This window comes from Atractosteus spatula, chromosome 11 (genome assembly GCF_055471065.1).
Source record: "Atractosteus spatula isolate fAtrSpa1 chromosome 11, fAtrSpa1.hap1, whole genome shotgun sequence".
Lineage (NCBI taxonomy): Eukaryota > Metazoa > Chordata > Actinopteri > Semionotiformes > Lepisosteidae > Atractosteus > Atractosteus spatula.
In genome coordinates this window covers 866050-884336 of record NC_142716.1, presented here as the reverse complement: position 1 = coordinate 884336, position 18287 = coordinate 866050, and the positions used below count along the sequence as shown (strand labels likewise).

General features: G+C 42.3%; 1 protein-coding gene across 1 annotated transcript in view; it reads left to right on the top strand.

Moving 5' to 3' along the window:
• The first annotated feature begins 634 nt into the window (after positions 1–634).
• LOC148823263 (uncharacterized) overlaps positions 635–18287 on the top strand; it is a 101686-nt gene continuing 84033 nt past the window's right edge. Inside the window, exons 1-3 of the mRNA XM_088927396.1 lie at positions 635–961; positions 12441–12562; positions 16530–16577. Coding sequence (XP_088783522.1) covers positions 892–961; positions 12441–12562; positions 16530–16577 — 240 coding nt within the window. The 5' untranslated portion in view covers positions 635–891. The remainder of the gene's footprint in view (positions 962–12440; positions 12563–16529; positions 16578–18287) is intronic.

Genomic DNA, 18287 nt, shown 5'->3' with positions numbered 1-18287 from the left:
GCCCAAAATATAATATGAAGCCATCGCTTGAGTCTGGTGTTTAGCAATACTCGGACTCCGGCTGAAATAATGCTTCTGTAATTTTAGTGTGTGATTTATGCCATCTGTGCCTGCATTGCAGTTTCCTTCGTGAGTTCTGTTAAAATATCACATTGCATACTATATGTTTACATGTGATTTGATTGAAAATATTTTCTAAGGGCAGTTCTTAAAAGAGACCTACTCCTCAGTGAGTTACTGTTTCAGGAAATGTACCAGGGCCTTGCGACATTTTTTCTTTTTTTATCAGGCTCCAACAGTTGATTTCTGAGAAGTCATGTGACCTGCTGTGTGTTTTGTGTGGCACCTTCACTGCTCTAAAGATTCAAATGAGTGCAAAATGACTGTGGGTGGGAAAGCTGTGTCCCAGAGCAGCGTCATGGCTTGTGTTTTACATCGGAGCAGAGCTGCAGCTCTGACAGTCTCCGCTGCCTTTGTCACTGAAACCAGGCAGTGTGCTAGACAGCCAAAACCCAGAGCAGCTAAACTTCAGCAACAATTTCCTCCTGCTGCAGCAACGATCAGCTGGCCGAGCTGTGATTGGCTGACTGCTGCTCAACTTCCTTAATAAACAAAAACAGCCTCCTCAGCTGACTGCCTTGCCCTGCTTTCGAATGTGGTGGCACGTTGGTCTGGAAGTTGTGCTCTGGGGGGACACTGCTGGTGGGACACTGCTAAGCTGGGTTGGATAACCGAGGAAGCTGCCGACGGTGAGGGAATTCTCCCAGGGATGCAGTAGGAAGTGGAGGCAGGATTCTGCAGGAAGGCATTCCTAGGATTTCATCAACACCCAGCAGCAGGCAGAACTGTGCATGTGGAGTGGAGTCGCTCTGAAAGACACACATAGACTGAATGATGGACAATGGCTATGAGGTTTTAATTAACAGCAGCGCTTCTGACTCCTGTAAAGTTTTTTTATCAGGTAGGTATTCAGGGTGGGAACCCTGAGTGTATGTGTGCTGTTATTTTCACTTTCATTTTTGCATTTCTTTATTTTTGCCCCTGTGTTAAGTTTAAAATGTGGTGGCAGACTAATGTCAGTGGAGGAATTTCCACAACACCTGACACTGAACCTCACTGTGCAAATTGGCTCAAGCAGTTTCATGCCTTCGCTACCTCAGTATTGAAAGTGGAGGAATTGGAGCTGGTGCTGTAAACGGATACGCCAGCTGTCCTTTCCTCATGTCCTGCATCAGTCGCGAATGAGGTGCTGCAGAACCGCCTGCGATCCTTCAGACATGCTGTGTGTGCTGGAGCAGGGGGCTGGGATCTGCGCTGTTGTGAAACTTCAGAGAGGCAGGCAACAGAGCACCAAACAACATAATAGCCTAGCCAGTAATGTTCCAGTGCATAATCACGTATACATACAGTATTGAACTCCTGTCACAAAGTCACGCTACAGTGTTCTAAGTTTTTTTTATTGATTAAGGACAGTAATTTGTTTGCAAAGGAAGCTGTAAAATGCGGGGAGCGTTCTGTTTGTCATTTCCTCTGAGTATTCCCTTTCATGATGGTGACAGGATGAGTGCAGCCGTGTAGAATGGGAATCTTATACATACAGGTGTCCACCTGCCCTAGATCGTGCCGTGAAGTAATGGACTGTGTGACATGAGCAGCACTGTCAACATTCCTGCAAAGCAGGGTCTCAGCAAAGTGAACCTGCTCTTTACCTGGTGGTTTTGGATGATATTTGTATTTATTCATAGCACAGGCCTGGAATTACCAGTTCTTCAGAGTCCTGCTCGCGCTTGTTATCTTAAACACCTGGAATGTATCTTATCACAATGTTTTTTTCCTTTCTTAAAATCCCCTTTCTGGCTCATGCACCGCTGTTTACTAGCTATATTAAAGCTCCTGCTTCTTTGGGTAAAAAGTGCTGAGACACTTGTCCCAACACTGTTGTGCACAGGCCCATCCTTCTCCTCCAGCAGTGCACTACTCTTCCTTTAACATCCTTTTTTTAAAAGAGTACATCACCTCTTTTTCCCTCTGTATTTATTTTTAGCCAGCCAGAGCACCTTACCAGAGTGCAGCAATAATAAAGACATGACCAGCAGGTCGCAGACAAACCTCCTGGCTCCTTTGATTAATATGCATGTCAGAAGCAGAGCAGGCCTCGGTAACGGACGATCTCTGGTGCCCACGGGCTGCTCAAGGTGATGTGGAGTGCGTTCGGGGGGCTGCAGCCCCGGCGCAGGTTCGCTGGAACATCCTTCATGGGAGGGCAGCGTGGCACAACGAAACAAGCGCAGTTCTGCACTCCGCCACTGCAGCCCCCCGCCATTCTTCCGCTGTGCCTCCGCAACCCGCAACATCCCTCCATCCATCATCAGAAAGATGCTCACTCCTCGTATGGGCCATGGAGGCCTGGAGCCTGTCCCTGAAGTGCAGGGCACAGAGTGGGACTGCAGGCTGGACTGCAGGCTGGACTGCAGGCTGGACTGAGTGCTGGGAACAGTTATTATTCCTCCACTGCCTGCCAGGTCACAGTCACAGTACCTGTAAGGGTTAGGCATTCAAAAACAATTTGTCCTCCTTTTATCTCAGAAGCCTCTGATTAGAAATGCAATCAGGCCGTTGAGGTTGTCTATCTATTGGGTTCCTATGAGTACTCTGAGCAAACATATCATGCTTCTGAAATAATACAGAAAACCATGCCACACACGAAGTATAAGAAACTCTAAGTGTCTTTAACAGACAATGCTGATTGTTTTTTAATCAATTATGTCTTTCGATATGGACAGCAAGGTGATTACTGGTGAGGAATGGACTTTGTCCAACTTTTAGAATGATAACCTCACCCATCCGATGGACAGACTTACTGAAGCAGGAGCCTGCTCCCTCTATCAGACCTGTGCTGTTGATCCTGCATAGCTTAACAGTACATTGCCGGAATGAGTCAAAAAGAGTCTCCATCATTTGCCAGATTAGATGCCAATGAACTGGTGCCTCTTTTAGGAAATTGAAAGGGTGTTAATGCTTGCTAATGGCTCTACCACTGGAGGTTCTTGTCATTGTGCTAGCAAGCTGTTTTCATCAATGCGCCCCTGGTCATTGCCAGGTTTGACAATATGGGACTCTAAGCTGGCAAAAGGGCTGTAGGAGAGCTGCAGCAGCATCGTCCTGGCCCTGTCGTGCAACTGCAGTGTGATGTTAGGACTGGCAGCAGGCCATGGCCAGTCTGGGCCATGTCGCCAGATTATTGGGTACATGAGACTTGATGTTGCCATCTGGCAGGATCCCAGTAAGGATCACGATTGCAATGGTTTCGTGGCCATCCTGTTGATTTCGGCAGAGCCAGATGGCTGTCACACAACTGGTAATTCAGTCTGACCGAGTTAAGAAGCTATTATTCTCTTTCTAGGCTAGTGTTAATGAGGTCATTAAAAAATCCTGGTATTCAAATTTAAAAATCCCTCATCTGATTGCACAGCATGTCACTTGCATGAGGGTTTTGTCTCTTATGGAAAACTAGAGCCCATTTTACACAAAGGATTGTGGGAGTATGGAACAAGCTTCCCAGCTACATCATAGAAGTTGAATGCCTTTCTCCTCTCATTTGTACCCTTGCTCATGGTCTCAGGAGTGTCCTTTCTGGCTAGACAGAAGGCCAGGAGCTGACTATCCCTTTCCAGAGGCCACACCTACAGTAAACACTTAAAATGTGTCAGTCTCTTCTGGTGCTTATAGGCCACATGGCCAGTAGTGTGCAGAGTGGAGACCACAGACAGACCAGTGTGGGTCCAGCTGCTGGACAGAGTCTCTGTGAGATGTATTGTATTTTTTTTAAACCAGAACAAAAGGTGAAATTTAAATGATGGTGGTCAGACGCCTTTGTGCTGTGCAGCAGATGGAGCACAAAACTACAGTATGTGACTGCAGCTCTTTTTTGATTCTGCAGCAGTTTGAGCTCCATTTCCTGCTTTAAGAAATATTGACTCCCAAATCTGCATTTTGTTAGACTTGGGCACCCAACATTTAGTTCTGTAATAAAGACAATTATATTATATGTAATAGCACAGTAAGAAATGTACAGTTCTGTCAACAGCATTTATTATACTGTGTGCTTTGCTAACCCTTTTTGTGAGAATGAGCTGGCATTTTTGAGAGATGGAAGAGGCCGACTGACATATGTAGCTCAAGCACTAAGAGTTTGATGTGTTAACAGCTGAAGATTTCAGTGATAAAAGTTTCTCCTCGTGTAACACTTTTTTAAAACAACAAGCCTTTGATAAGCTGATTGTGCTTATAATGACAGCTTTTCCCCAGCAGAGAAGAAACCTTTCTGATGCTTCATAAACTAGGGGGTTTTCTGCTCTTTGTTTAAAGGTGCTCAATGTAAGAGCACAGCGTTTCACCAGTTCATCGCCAGCCTCTTACAGGTTTACTGTAGGGCACTGGCACTGCTGACAGCTAATTATCAGAGCTGTAGATCTGCTCCAGGATGATTGTCAGATAAGCTGCATATTCATAGGTGCATTGACAGATTATTGTTGAGCTGAGTTTCCAGGGTGATGCAAGGTGTACTCTTTCTAAGGCCCAAGACCTGCCTGCCAATGGCATTGATGACAGCAGTATTGTGCACAGTCATGTGCTCCAAACTTATGTGGCCAAGCGTGTCCGTAAAACAGTTCTAAAAGGACGTGGCTGCTGATGCCGGCACCTTTGTTTCTGTGTTGTACTGGTTGAGTGTGTGTGTTGCTTAAAGAGGAGCAAAGGCTCCATTTCTGACACGCATTAAAACGTTCCACAGCTGTGGAAACTGTACTTTTGTTTGAAGAATTTTCAATGTTTTGGGATTTCCCCTTCTCGTTTTGAAAGCATTGTTTTCCTACCCAACAATGCATTGAATAACACTGGTTTAAATGTCATTTTAAGGTCCATTGGCTAACCACCAAAGTGAAAGCACAGCTTACCACCTTCTGTCTGATACTGAGGCACTTTATTTATAAGCCATTGTGCTAAACCTCTCTCACTAAAGCCACTAGACAAGCTGCTTCTCTTACACTGTTTAGACCTTAAGTTAAAACATTTCTTTGTAGAGAGGTTTTTAATGGATTGTTATAATGTGTCTCCTTCTGCCACTGGTAATGTGAGTTTTTTATTGCTCACTTGCTTGCTCTGCCTTCCGTGTTTCTATGCTAAGTGTGTTGGGATGTCACTCGGGTGTGATTTGCACCATTTGCATGAAAATGGTGATGCTGATGCTGATGAAAGTGATGACACACCTCTACTGCCACAGCATCTTAGCTGTGAGAGCTGACACGTCATTGCTTCTCTCCTCACCCCACTTCTGTAACGTGTTTCCAGTCTCGCAGGGTCTCGGGATACAGTAGGCCCTAGCTGAGGACAATTCAGTGGCACTTCCAGCCCCAGAAGGAGGCGCTTGTTGATAAAACTAAAGCGCTTTCTCTCTGATCAGATTGCACATGTCACCACAGCTGGGGCTCTCCTGCTTCTGTCCCCTGGCCTGTGGGGTGATCTGCCTGCTGAAGAAGACTTTCAGTGCGTTTCTGCTCATAGTTCTAGCTGTAGGAATAGCTCAATAATACATTCAAATGTGTTTTTTAGGAGTGACAGCACAAAACAGTTTAGCTGCTTGAGCAGTGATACTGTATACGTGCAGTGCGATTTGGAAACATTTCTAGTGAAGCCAGTTTAAAATGAGAACATTAACATCCAGGAGCACCGCTGCTTGCCTCCAAGCCTTATTCTGAAGAATAAGAGAAGGCTTCCAGCTAGTGTCCTATATTTGGGTTCAAAGTCCTGTGATTTGAATTTGTAAGATAAGAAGATGAGGGAGAACAGCAGTAATTGAATCAAAGATGATGGGCACAGCATAAAAAGTATCCTAGGGGCCTAGTGTAGCCTGGAGTCTGCACCTTGTGCTTGACAGCCATGATACCTTAAAACTGCTCCTCTCCTGTGTCCAATGGGGTGTATATTCACTCCTTAGGCTTCAGATTCTTTTCAAGGTTATTTGAAGCAGGAGTATGTAAGTCTAGAGGTGTCATTAGTGTTTGCATTTTCTCTTCTGCCAAGCTCCTAACTAGGATATTGGGGAGTGAGTTTCCCCATTAAGCTTAGATCTTCACCTGATGTATTTAAAAGCGCTGACTGCTCAGTGTTTTAATTGACTTCCAGATTTAAAGATCAGTAAGTTACTGACTTGCACCTGCCAGCAGACTCAAATAAAAGCCAAAGATCTGAAGCCTTGTGCCGAGCAATGTCTTGGGGTGCCGTTTCAAGAGAAATCAGAAGATAAGTTTGGAACCAAACAAGAAGATAAATCAAAACTTTGATCATGAAATTACATGGTTTAAAAGTAAACGAGTCAAGCTCAAAGTTGCTGATAATGAAGAATCTGACAAATCTGATCTTGTTTTATATGTGTGCTTTAATTATGAGTGTGATCGTGAAACTAAAGGCTTGGAAATGTGCTGGAAGCAAATCCCCCTATTTTCCAAGCAAAGGTAGATAGACAGATAGCTGCAGTAGGCAAATAAGATTTTATCTTTATTAATCTTACCTACATAAAAACACAAGATATAAAAAACTAATTACATGAAGCAGTGCATTTCACAAAACAAATTTCAGGGAACATAAATATACTTGCCAAGCAATTCCATTCTACCAAAATATTCAGGAACAAAATTAAAAAAAAGGTAACCCACACACATACTGTTTGTGGGATAAAGTTTAATAGCAGGGATATCCTCTCCCCACTTCAACATCACACATGCAACTCAAAAACAGGAACATCTCCCTGTCCCAAGACACTTCCTTGTTCCACAGCTGCTTGTCCCCATGTTCAGAATACATTGCGTTCATTCTTGTATTTCATGTTGTCACCCTAGTAAGTCAACCTGCATAACAGTACAGTATGTGATGAACAGACCAAAAGACAATGCAGGAGTTCAGAGAGATTTCTCAGAAAGGCTGGAGGTTGGTGTATACAGCAAACAGGAGCCTTACAAGAGAATCTGGTTTGGAAGACCAGGAAATATTGCAGTGGGAGGTGACTGGTAACAGCACCAAGCTGAGGAGCAGTAAACTGTTATCATTTGTGAAGAAAGTGTGATCAGAAAGGCAAACTCCGGAACTCAGGAAACCTGGTTCAACAACACGTGTTGCAGAAACAGCAAGGTTCTACTGACAAGGAAAATACAGTGTTCTGTTGGATTCTCGCGGGACAGGAGTTAGGCTGGAAAATGACTGCGTGGCACGGGGGCGTGACAGGAGGAAAGAAACACAGGACAAACATGGGGCGATTCGTGCAGTCTTTTTCTCGAACTAAAAAACTTTATCTAGTTTTTCAAAATAGCATTAAAAAAGAAAATTACTTTGTGCTACACCTTGAAACATTTATTGTTTGTTCGGACAAGATGTTGGAGTAAGAAGGGGTTTTGACCACACTTAAGACAGGGAAGGATTGCAGTGATACATTTTTTAAGGTTCTTATTTAATGTTTGCATAACAATGCAACTGTATGTTCATGTATTTTTTCTTCTTGTGATTGTTCAGAGTATCACTGGCTAAGCCCGGTGCATTCTCTCTACCCATCCACCCAGCATCACTGTTGCAGCAATTATCTGGCTCATGCTTCCTCAGCCCGCCCAGTTAAAGTCAAAGTACTGAGCACTCCATCTATGTATTCATCAGCTCATTTCATCATTATTAGAATTTGACAGGACAACCGAACTTGTAATTTCCACCTGTGTCCTCTATTTCACTGTTTTTTGAAGAAGTCACATGAGAAGTTATGATGAAAGTCTCCTCCTAGTTTGAAGCTTGAATTTTATTCATCAGAAAATAGAATCATATATTAAAACGGAAGTTCAAAACAGACAAAGCTAAAGAGTTCCTTAAATTTGTTTCTAAGTGTATTTGTGAGATGTGTTTTAATGGCAGGGATTAACCTTGTTGTCATCTTTTAGAAAGACAGAGCAGCAAAGTTGCTTTTAAAATCTAGCAGCTGTGGAGAACATGGTGTCAGGTGTACGGTAAGAATGTGACCATTCTGTGGGCTGAACACATGTACTGTAGGCTGCTGTCAGTGGTGTTGGTGGCAATCTTGTGCTGTAGGAGGTGTCATTCTTCACCAGAGGTATTAAATTGAAGTCTTTACTTCTTGGTCATTAAAGATTTAATGGCTTTTTGTAAGAGGAGAGCAGTACAATTTAGCCACCCAAAAGTTTCCTTTCTGTTCAGCTGGAAAATCAGTTTTCTCTCTCTTCCCCTGCTCTGCCAGTGTCCCCCAGATGAGAATGGTCTCCTCTTGTGTCTGTAAAGTGCTTTGTGATCCTTCTGGATGAATAGGGATAAAATTATTAAATTAATCAATACGTTAATTGAACATCGGTCTGTTTTGTTAAGGTACAAAAATGCAAACAAGCATTAATTTATCATTGTATATTGCCCTTTTGTTTCCCTCTGGAAAGAACAAATCCTTTGCCTGTAATGTCAGTTAACATATTCATTTTTGGTGACGGCTTTAATTTGCATTTTGTAAGGAAAATGGATATTTAAGCTTGCCTGGAAAGAGTCACATTTTGTGATGTCATTGCTGTCAAACCAGGTCTCATCAATTTAAGTTTTATTAGGTAAACAAGAAGCTATCTTTGTATTAGTTGAGATATGTATTAGGGCTGTTGCAGTAGTATCTAAATCCTTTGTCAACACAAATGAGTGTGTACAACACCAAAGTAAACAAAGCATGCTTTCTGCTGCCTTGTGAACTTGCTGTTGGTGAGAGTGTATCTTTAGACTGTTCCCTGATGTGTGTAAATTTCCCAGCATACAATGTTTTCATCTCTCACTTTCCTTAAGTGCTGAATGTGCTGTTTCACAGATGTCGTCAAATTCAGATCGTCCTGGCACAAGGCAAGATTCTTTGTGAACGGGCTTTTTCTCTTAGGCCACATCAAGTTGCTCAGATTTATCAGCTGACTTACCAGGAATCTGGAAGAACTCGACTACAAATTTGACTCCAATATGGGTGATACAAGAAAATACAACTGTCTCCAGTCAGTCCACAGTATTCCTCCTTCAGACCCTTCATTCTGCCCTCCCCTGGCTCTCGCAGTGGGGCTGAGGAGGGCCAGAAGAGAGGCTGATACTCTTTGACACTTGTTTTCTTATTGTAAAGACAAATGCGGCTGCTGTTAATTTTATCTATCCAAACAGTGTCAGACACTGAATATGCTGACTTTCCAAGGTCTAAATCCACTACTCACTCCACCCCACTGAAGCCCCTGAAAAACCAAGAGTATTTCTGGTTTTGTACAGAATCGAATGTAGAAGAACTATATACTGTAAATAGGCAAAACGGAGATAGATGTGGTTTTACAAATATATTTGATAACTGTATTTCCATACCTAACTGAGTCAAAGAGCACATTTCTGTCAGGACAACAGTTGGAAGTTAAGCAAACTTTTTTTTTGGCAAAATAAACATAGAATATCTACAAGTTTTGTTTAATTTTTTCCTTCAAGAATCATTGTGGGATCCATATGCTATACACTAAAATCAGTATAAAGTGTGCCAAGCTCCAAGTCAGAAAGAAATACATTCTCTTTTTACAAACGAGTAGATCTGCAGCAGAATATCCTCCTTATTTTTTAAACCCAGTTTGGCGGTCTTGTTATTACAGGATAATCACTGTGATATCCACAAGTCATGACATGTGTTAATGTGGTCTTAAAAACATAAGAAAAGTTACTCATTTGGGAAGTCGTGTATCAGATCATAGATTATCTTAAATAACACAAAATATAAATAAAAAACATAAGTGCCATATATAAAATAACCCCATCTGCAATACATATACTGCCTTACCTCTACAGTACTAACTGTTGAAATGGGCAGCCAATCTTGATTTCGTGAGGTCTTAATTTATTTTTAGACTCTATACGTTCTTTTACGTTGCAAGAAGGTGTTATTCTACAAAGGAAAGGAAGTTTTTGGTAAACGTTTTTGCTTCTGTGGTTTAAGGGTTTTAATTCTGTGTTCAGTTTTTCATGTTGTGTGTGAGGGCAGAGTGCTCTCTAGGAGCCCCCAGCAGCCGGCTGAAGATGTGGAATGTTTTCAGATGCCTGTCAGGGGGACTTTCCTGAGACTTGGGCAAGATATTGGCATGTTTCTACCACCCACAGTCAGGAGCCACAGGAACAGCTCAGCAGGAGTCCTCAGTCACTGTGTGGGTGGGGATGAACTTGTACTGCAGACCTGCGACTGGACAGCACTGCCGCTGATACGATCTGACAGTTTTTAACATAATTAAGAAAAGCTTCAGTCACGGTTGCATTAAATAAACACCTTGTGAAACAAACTTGGCTGTGATGAATTCAAATCCACACAAGGAAGGGGTCATCTCGCAGTCAAGGCGTGTGCGTGTGTGTGCTGCTGCTCAGACCGTGACCCTGTCTCTCTGCGGGAGATCACAGCCCGGGTGAGCTGACTTGTGCTCCATGATAGTCGAGGGTCAGCCTGTACGCGGCAGAACTGACAGCATTTTGAAAAAACAATCACAGGCACTTTTATGAGCTTTGTTAGCAAATACAGGTCAGATGTAATCCAGGCTGTGGTCTAGTCTGGCTTCCAGTTTAGTAGAATAGGTCTGCTAAAAACCACTGTGTATGAAGTAAAAATTGTATCTGCACTTTCTGTCTGACAATATACATGTTTCTGTTAGCAGAAATATAGTTGACAATGATGGTTGGTTCCCTGCAGTGGCATACCTTGTGTTTTAATTATTGAACTTGAACTTTATTGCCATATGTAACTGGTACATGTACTGGTACAATGGAATTCTTACTTACAGAAAGTCTCTCAATTGTTAAAACAAGTGTAAAAACTTGCAATTATATATGCATATTTATCTGTATGTCACGTTCATTCATTGTACAGTATATCTGCATATTTTACTGTAAATTATGGTGTACTTCTGTAGAATGGTCTTGGTTCAGTTTTAAGATTCAGGACATGTGACCTGAGTGACTAGGGTGATCTGTCGGTGTGTGGCAGAGGGCAGTGATTTCCCAGGACATCACAGCAGGGGATTGATGGGTTTGAGAGGTGCCAGATCCGATTAAAGGCTCGGCCCCTGGCAGGGGGACCAGTTAGCCAGCTTCACTGTGCCAATTCTGCAGGGAGGAGGTGTGTGCCAGACGGAAAGGGAAACATCCTGATCCATAACTCCAGTTCTCAGACCTTCTGAGACTGACCTTCATGCCAACAGCACTTTCTCACTGACGAGGACTAATAATTAGATGTCGGAGATGAAAGCCTTAATCACCTGTCTGCTTTTTCTTCTCCCCTAAGGCATTGTCTCTTAGTGACGTGTGCTTACTATCATATGCATCTCTTCTGCATGAGGCTGGACGGAAGATCCCCTTGTAGTTTAAGAAAGCAGTGAGTGAAACTGGGTGCATATCATGGATGGACTTGACCTGCTGGTTATCAATCCTCCTCTTCTGTGGAGGAGATCTCTGGAGAGGAGGGTGTGCTGTGTACATAGGTTTGCCCGTTAGAAACAGTGGCTGCCGGGGCCAGAGATCATGCTCGAGTTACCACCTGCTTGATGATATTCTTCCGATTACCTCCGTCACTCCTCAAGCAATAGCTGAGCCAGTCAGAGCCACTCCTTCCTTGTTGCCGATCAGGAAACAGGGTACAGTGCTGTTACTTTTTCACCCCCAATGAGCACAAATGTTAAAAACTGTCAGCTGAGCAAACACAGAGGTTGTTTGAAGAGTTATGGGTTCAGTTTGGAAAGACTGTGGTGCTGGTTGGCAGCTATGATAAACTGTACATATGTATGTTTGCTTATAGTGTATTTCACAGTGAGTCTGTCCTGGGTCACTGGCGCCAGCTGTCTCATGTGGGGATTAAAAGGTTTGGAGACATGTTATGGTACGACTGGGAAGGGTGGAGAGGTATTTGTGTTTTCCTCTTGTACTGTACTGTATGTGGATCAGTGCTGTCCTTGTGAAATTTCCCTGTACTGAACTTTTCCTGTTTCCTGTGAGCGAAAGGGCACACAGGCCTGTCAATAACCTGAGTGTAGCCCTTGTCTCTCCCTGTCCTGCTGGCAAACTAGCTCCCATCTGTGAGCTCTGGCTCTAGGTACGATGCACCTGGATTCCCAAACGGGAAAGTCAGAAGAAGATGATGATGATGATGATATCACAGAAGAGGAGTTTTTTTTAAATGGTAAAGCAGGTGAATGTCTGCCATTCGCCCCACGATTCCTGCGCAATTCACAGAAACTGTGCAGTCTTGTAGTGATGATGCTGCAAAGAGGAGATATTAGGTTAAGATGTGTCTTTAAAACATTCATGAAGAAACTGCAAGGTGTCTGGTTGTGTGACCTTCCTGTTGTTTTCTTCCTACTAATCAGATTCCTTGGAATGCTTCATCTGCAGAGAAGGGGAGGTGTCTGACCAGGATGAGCTGAGAAACTTCTGTGACTGTAAGAGCCTGGTGGCCCATCACAGGTGCCTGCTCACTTGGATCTCAAAGGTACGAGCTTCTGCATGCTGTCACTGCCAGCGGAGCTCTGAGATGGCTGTGCGCAGTGTCACACATCATTAATAATGTCAGAGTCTGTTGTGAAGATCTTATGAACAGTACGTGATTTCCCCTTGGCAGGGGTTTTTAATTTCAAACAGGTTCAAGTGCTTTTAATCAGCAAACATAAAACAGTGACTGGTACAACTTCAGAATAAGAAGTCGAAACATGTGCTGTCAGCTAGATTACTGTCGACTTGTTGCTCCTTATAACCACATTTCAAGTTGCAGTGACACAGGAAGTGGGAATGTGAGGATACAGCATCTGCTATGTCTGCACTTCTCCATGGTCATGTGTGCCACCCATTGTGTGTTTCTGTGAAGCACATACACTCTCCTCAGTAAAGGCAGGGATTTACTGGTGAGAAACAGTCACAAAGTCAGTCATTCATGTCTCCAGCAGAAATCTCTTGTCAAAATTTTCTATTTTTTGGTTTATTTCTGCATAGACTTTAGAGATTGGATTTGAATTTCATCAAGCCAATTGCCCAAGACAAAAAAAGAGAGAAACTTTAACATGCCAGCATTTTTGTGTTACTTTTTGATTGCTCCCGTCTCCAGCTGGTAACTGATCCATATTTGGACTAATTTGTTTTTACTGTAATCGTGTGCTGAGATTAATTGTTTTGACTGCTGAATATGATCCCTTGCATGGGTTTTCTGTTAGTTATTCTTCTGATGTCGTACTGATTGGGAATCACAAACCCTCTGAGCCCTTCTCATACAAACTGGCACAGTAGTCTAAGCCACAGCTATTGTTTTTTGTTTCAAAAAAATAAAATCTAACAGACAAGATCTAATAAAGCCTCAACCAGCTCTGCTTTTTTGGTTTTGCTTTATTTTTCTGAATATGATTAAAACCAGGTGAATCAGTCCTATATCTGGGTTATTTTCATACTCACTTTTCACATTCTGTTCATTTTCTTTTCCATTTTGTTGCTTTTCTTCTTATTAAAATTTGCACGAGTTTTATTGGTGTTTCGGCTTATTGGATTTTTGTAATAACACAAGAGTGTTTAATCTTGCTCAGCACTCCCAGCCAAGCTGGGAGTCAAGCCACTCATTTTAAAAGCTATCATTAGTTGTTATATATTAATACAAATGCAATTTACCACCAGTATTATTTCTTTATTATTGAGAAAGCAATAACCAGAAAGACGAGAACCCTCCAGGCTCCGTGTTGGAGGCCAGGGGCTGACCGTTTCCTGTGCTCTGCTTTGCCAGGATGGGCAGGACTGTTTCAGCAGGCTTGGCCTGCCTGCAGTCTGACAGCTCTGTGCTTGCGTGGTCACCAGCAGTCTCCGTAAGACACCGGTGGCAGATAACAGCTATAGGAGTTCTTTCATCTGTGATACCCTGCAGGGGAGCAGGGAGACCCAGTGACAGAGGACTCATCCCGACGTTCCTCAGACGTGCAGGCTCTTTACTTGAGTGCATTTCCATCTACATATACAATTATGTGTACCGATCGTACCTCTCCAAATGCATCTGAAAGTATACATTTAGCTGCTGGATCGCTGAAGAACAGATTTTTTTTGCAGTCGAGTGATTTCTCTAAGTGCTATGGAACCCATTCCCCCCGCCCTGTTGAAAAGTAATCAGCAACCGACCTGTCACTTGTGCCTGATACCCATCTCCAGAGCAGGTCATGCATGTACATCTAAAGTGCTTCTTAACCACATTTTATGAAGCCAGAAATGTAATCCAATAACACTGTTACTTGTAAGTGCTTCTCGCTAGCCACCAGGGAGCAATTTCAAGTGTTGTACTACTCTTAAAAGCAGTTTAAACAAAAAAGACATAAATTCCATTTTCTTATCTAATTTTGCTGGAAATAAACTTAGGAAATAATGTTTAAAGTAAATTACATTGCTGCTGCTGTTTTGATACATCAGCATCATTTTGAGATAGCTTGCTTTCCATCTCTTTTTGTTACCCTTGTAGTTCCAGCTCTCCTAACTGTACTTCAGGCAAAACATTCTTTTTTTATTGGTCCTTCTTTCTTGAAATCGAAAGCTGTTAGGATTTTTTCACCTCTATAAACTCCTTTTTTTAAGTTTGATAAAAAATATACCATATAGGTGATAGCGTAGTCGTGTGAAAAATCAAGAGCTTGGAAGGCCTGGGAGTACAGCACATAACTAATTAGCAATCAAGATCTCGTTTAAAAAAAAGGCCCTTTGAAAAGCACGTGCCTCCAGGATAAATGTTACATTATTATAATTTATTATATTAATACATTATTATACAATAAGCAGCTGGAGAATCCATCAGGGACTTCCAGAGGCACCAGAGCCACATGCCCTTTGACCTTTCTTACGGCCAGCAGCCCAAGGGTGGTGCCCAGGTGCCCATATGCCAGGCCATTTATAGCATCTAACTGTGTCCATTGCAAATTAATCCAGTACAATGCAGAACAATACAGTGAGGTACAGGATTATATTGCTTAATGCTAAAAGTTGGTAAAAAAGCTCTAAAAATATTCTAACAACTAGAAGATTTACTTTTGTGAAAACAGAAAAATCTTTTTCAACATTTCAAAAGTTTTGTTGTGGTGAAGATACTGCCTGCATCCCTATTTATATCCAAGACATCCAACATTTCTTCTAAGGAGACACAGAGCAGGATATTTAAAGTACACAGAAATTGGATAACTCATGTATAACAGCTTTGAAAGTCCATCTCCTTCTTACTTTGTCAAACCACTACAGTCAATTCTTTGATAAACCAAAATCCAAATATGTACTTCATTTGTTAGTAAAGAGTGCCATATGGTTTAGTCTTTTGCAGTTAATGGAAATTATCTTCTGAACAAAATAATACACTTTCCAAAAACAAAAGTAATCCTATCCCTGTGAAATAAGCCGCAGAGTTATAGGAAAAAATGTGGCTTGCCTGAAGGAAAAAAAAATCCTTAAAACGCTAACACTAACTAAATTAGATTTATTTTAAAATAGGGACACGAACAAATGTTGTCATTTTGCAGGCCACTAGGTAATTTGGGTGTCAGAATGTCAGAACACTGAGGCTCGAACAGATTTCTGAAGCACATTTCCACAATGTGCTCAACACCCACACATAGACATCAGGTGATTTTATTAATTAAGGTCCTTAATTACTTCAGTCTACATTTTCCTTTGTGTGTGTGTATGTGTGTCTTTTTTTAATTGCAAGTTGTCAGAATAATAAATTTAGGCGCAACATCCACCTCTCTTGGGCTGTTGGTAGCCTTCTTCTACAGATGAATATACACCAACTTTACAGGCACATTATATACACAGCACTCAGAGGGTGTTAGAGACATTATGCTTAGGGGAAACACTCAAGCTATAAACTACATTGTTGATTAGCAAAGTACAAAGACTTGTACAAATATACCATACCTTGCATGTTAATGTGTAGCTCCTCTCTGTGATTGTCTTTTATGACTTAATGTGTTTGCTTCTATTTTCCTGACAGCTGGTTGTTGGTAATATTTTAACTTTTGCATTATTGGAGATTGTTTAGCTGTTCAAAATGAGACATAATTTTGGTCACATTGCTAAACTTCCTCCACATCATGTAACAAAATGAGAGACACTGCCAATGATGAGTTATTTAGTTTTTTAAACTGCCTTTATTAACTTTTCTTCTTTCAAGTAGAGATTCCTTTACAGTTACAGAATACCTGGCATCAGGAGAAAGACACACATCATATTGTATTTTACAGGCGAGCTTATTACAACAAGTCTTGAGTGTCAAAGACAAGGGAAGTGATCTAAAGGGACAAACTCCAGTATAATCCTGTGCCAACTTGCTATAGGAGGCATCTTATCTGCCACAGCAACAGAATATTTTCTCTGCACATGATGTTCGCATGTTGTTGAGCCTTTACGTATGAGTTCCTCCTGAACGTGTTGCCGTGCTGTTATTTCCCCAGGGCCCTGGACCTGAAAGCTGTCCTAGATGCACTGTCTGCAAAGCTGAGGTAAGAGCCTTCACACAGAGATGCCACAGCTCCTGCTTGTCCTTCCTGGCTGTGCTGCTGCCAGCGGAAGAGAGAGGCTGGCTGGTGGAGTGCTGTGCTCTTGCTAGAGGCCAGGGCCCACCCTCTGCTGGGGTGAGGAGGTATATCAGCCTCTCAGCCCTCCTGGCGTCTCGCGTCCCTGGGCCAGCTGCCCTCGGTTCTTCCTGTGGTGTTGGCTGGCGTTTCAGAAGGGAGCTGCCTCTGTCCGAGAGGCACTCTGACATACACATCTAATCTAGGCCTCCGTTTCTCTTCCTGTTCATTTCCTTAAGCCAAAGAAAACTGTGTGCTGTGAATGTTAATATTATTATTATTTGAAGGATGTAGTGTTTCTTTTAAACCCATTAGTGGCACAAGAAAGAAACAAAATGGACTGTTGTGCAAAATGGCTGATATTCTGTTTATAGTATTTTTCTTTAATCTCACTCTCAGCACTTATCTGGCAGTTTCAAAGTTTGTCTTCTGCTCTAGTTCCATGTGCAAAGGCTGACCCTTCTAGCCATGTGGTAGCACTGCTAGTTTAGAATTGTTGTTAGCAGTTGTTGTACATGCTTTTACACGGAGGTTAGAAACAATAATTCAGAGAGGTGTGGTAAAGCAAGAGCACGTGTTCCCTGAGCATCTTTTGTAATGTTGAGGATCACAGCCCCTGACTGTTTCTGGAGATCACAAGGGTGGGAAACAGGGGCCGCCGGAGAAACTGTGGGACTTCTGTCTGAAAGCATGTGGCCGTCAGTTTCAGTCTCGCAAGTCACAAACCCGTAGAATCACCACAAAGAAGAGCTATAGCTAATGGAATGCATTTTTTTGAGTCAGTACTTTGAGCTGAGCACTGATGTTTGATTGCTTAGGCAGCTCTAACTAAAACACGTCACTGCAAAGTGTTCTTTTTGCTTCCCTAACTGAGTTTGGCTGCTCCTACAGTAGAGACCCTTTACCTCATTAAAAAGAAACATAAACTCATGAAACATACCAAACTACAGAGGGCCCGTTTCTCTAATGAGCAATTAGTGGTTTGTTTTTCATTTACTTCTGCAGATTTTCAAGTAACCGTGTTGGTAATATGATTTAAGCTGGTTTTATACCTTATTAATGTACCATAGCACCCTGCTGATTGAAAGGTTTTGACAAACCAGAATATTTAGCATCACATGCTCCCTGCATAATGTTCAATTCCTTATTCATTTCATGAACCAAAATTTATCAGGGTTTAGAAGTGCATTGCAGATGCAAATTCTCAGCTGATGCTTCACCAGTTCTGTGTGCAGGTTCATTTGTGAGAAGTAGAACATATAAACATGGTCATCACAAAGGTCTAGGTTTTTTCATATACAGACCAAGTAAGCCTCTGCCTCCCCTTTCCTCCACACGCCTTGTAGCCTCTAACACAAACGTGTCTACCATGTACAAAAAATCCTACATATCAGTCAAGACTGCTGGAGGTACAATTAGCCATCCTTCTAACCAGGAATGAAAGAAGCTCTGTTTCAAGTTGGTTTAATTTGAAAAGCACAGCACAGCACTGCCAACTTGATTTATCTTTAGGGGTTGACACTGTTTTGTTTCAGATTAGTTCTGGACGGTCAACTGTATAATAATCTGGTTGCTGAATGCCAGGCCCTGCTACCCTGTGAAAGGGAAAGAGTACAGGCTCACCTCACAGAGAGAGTG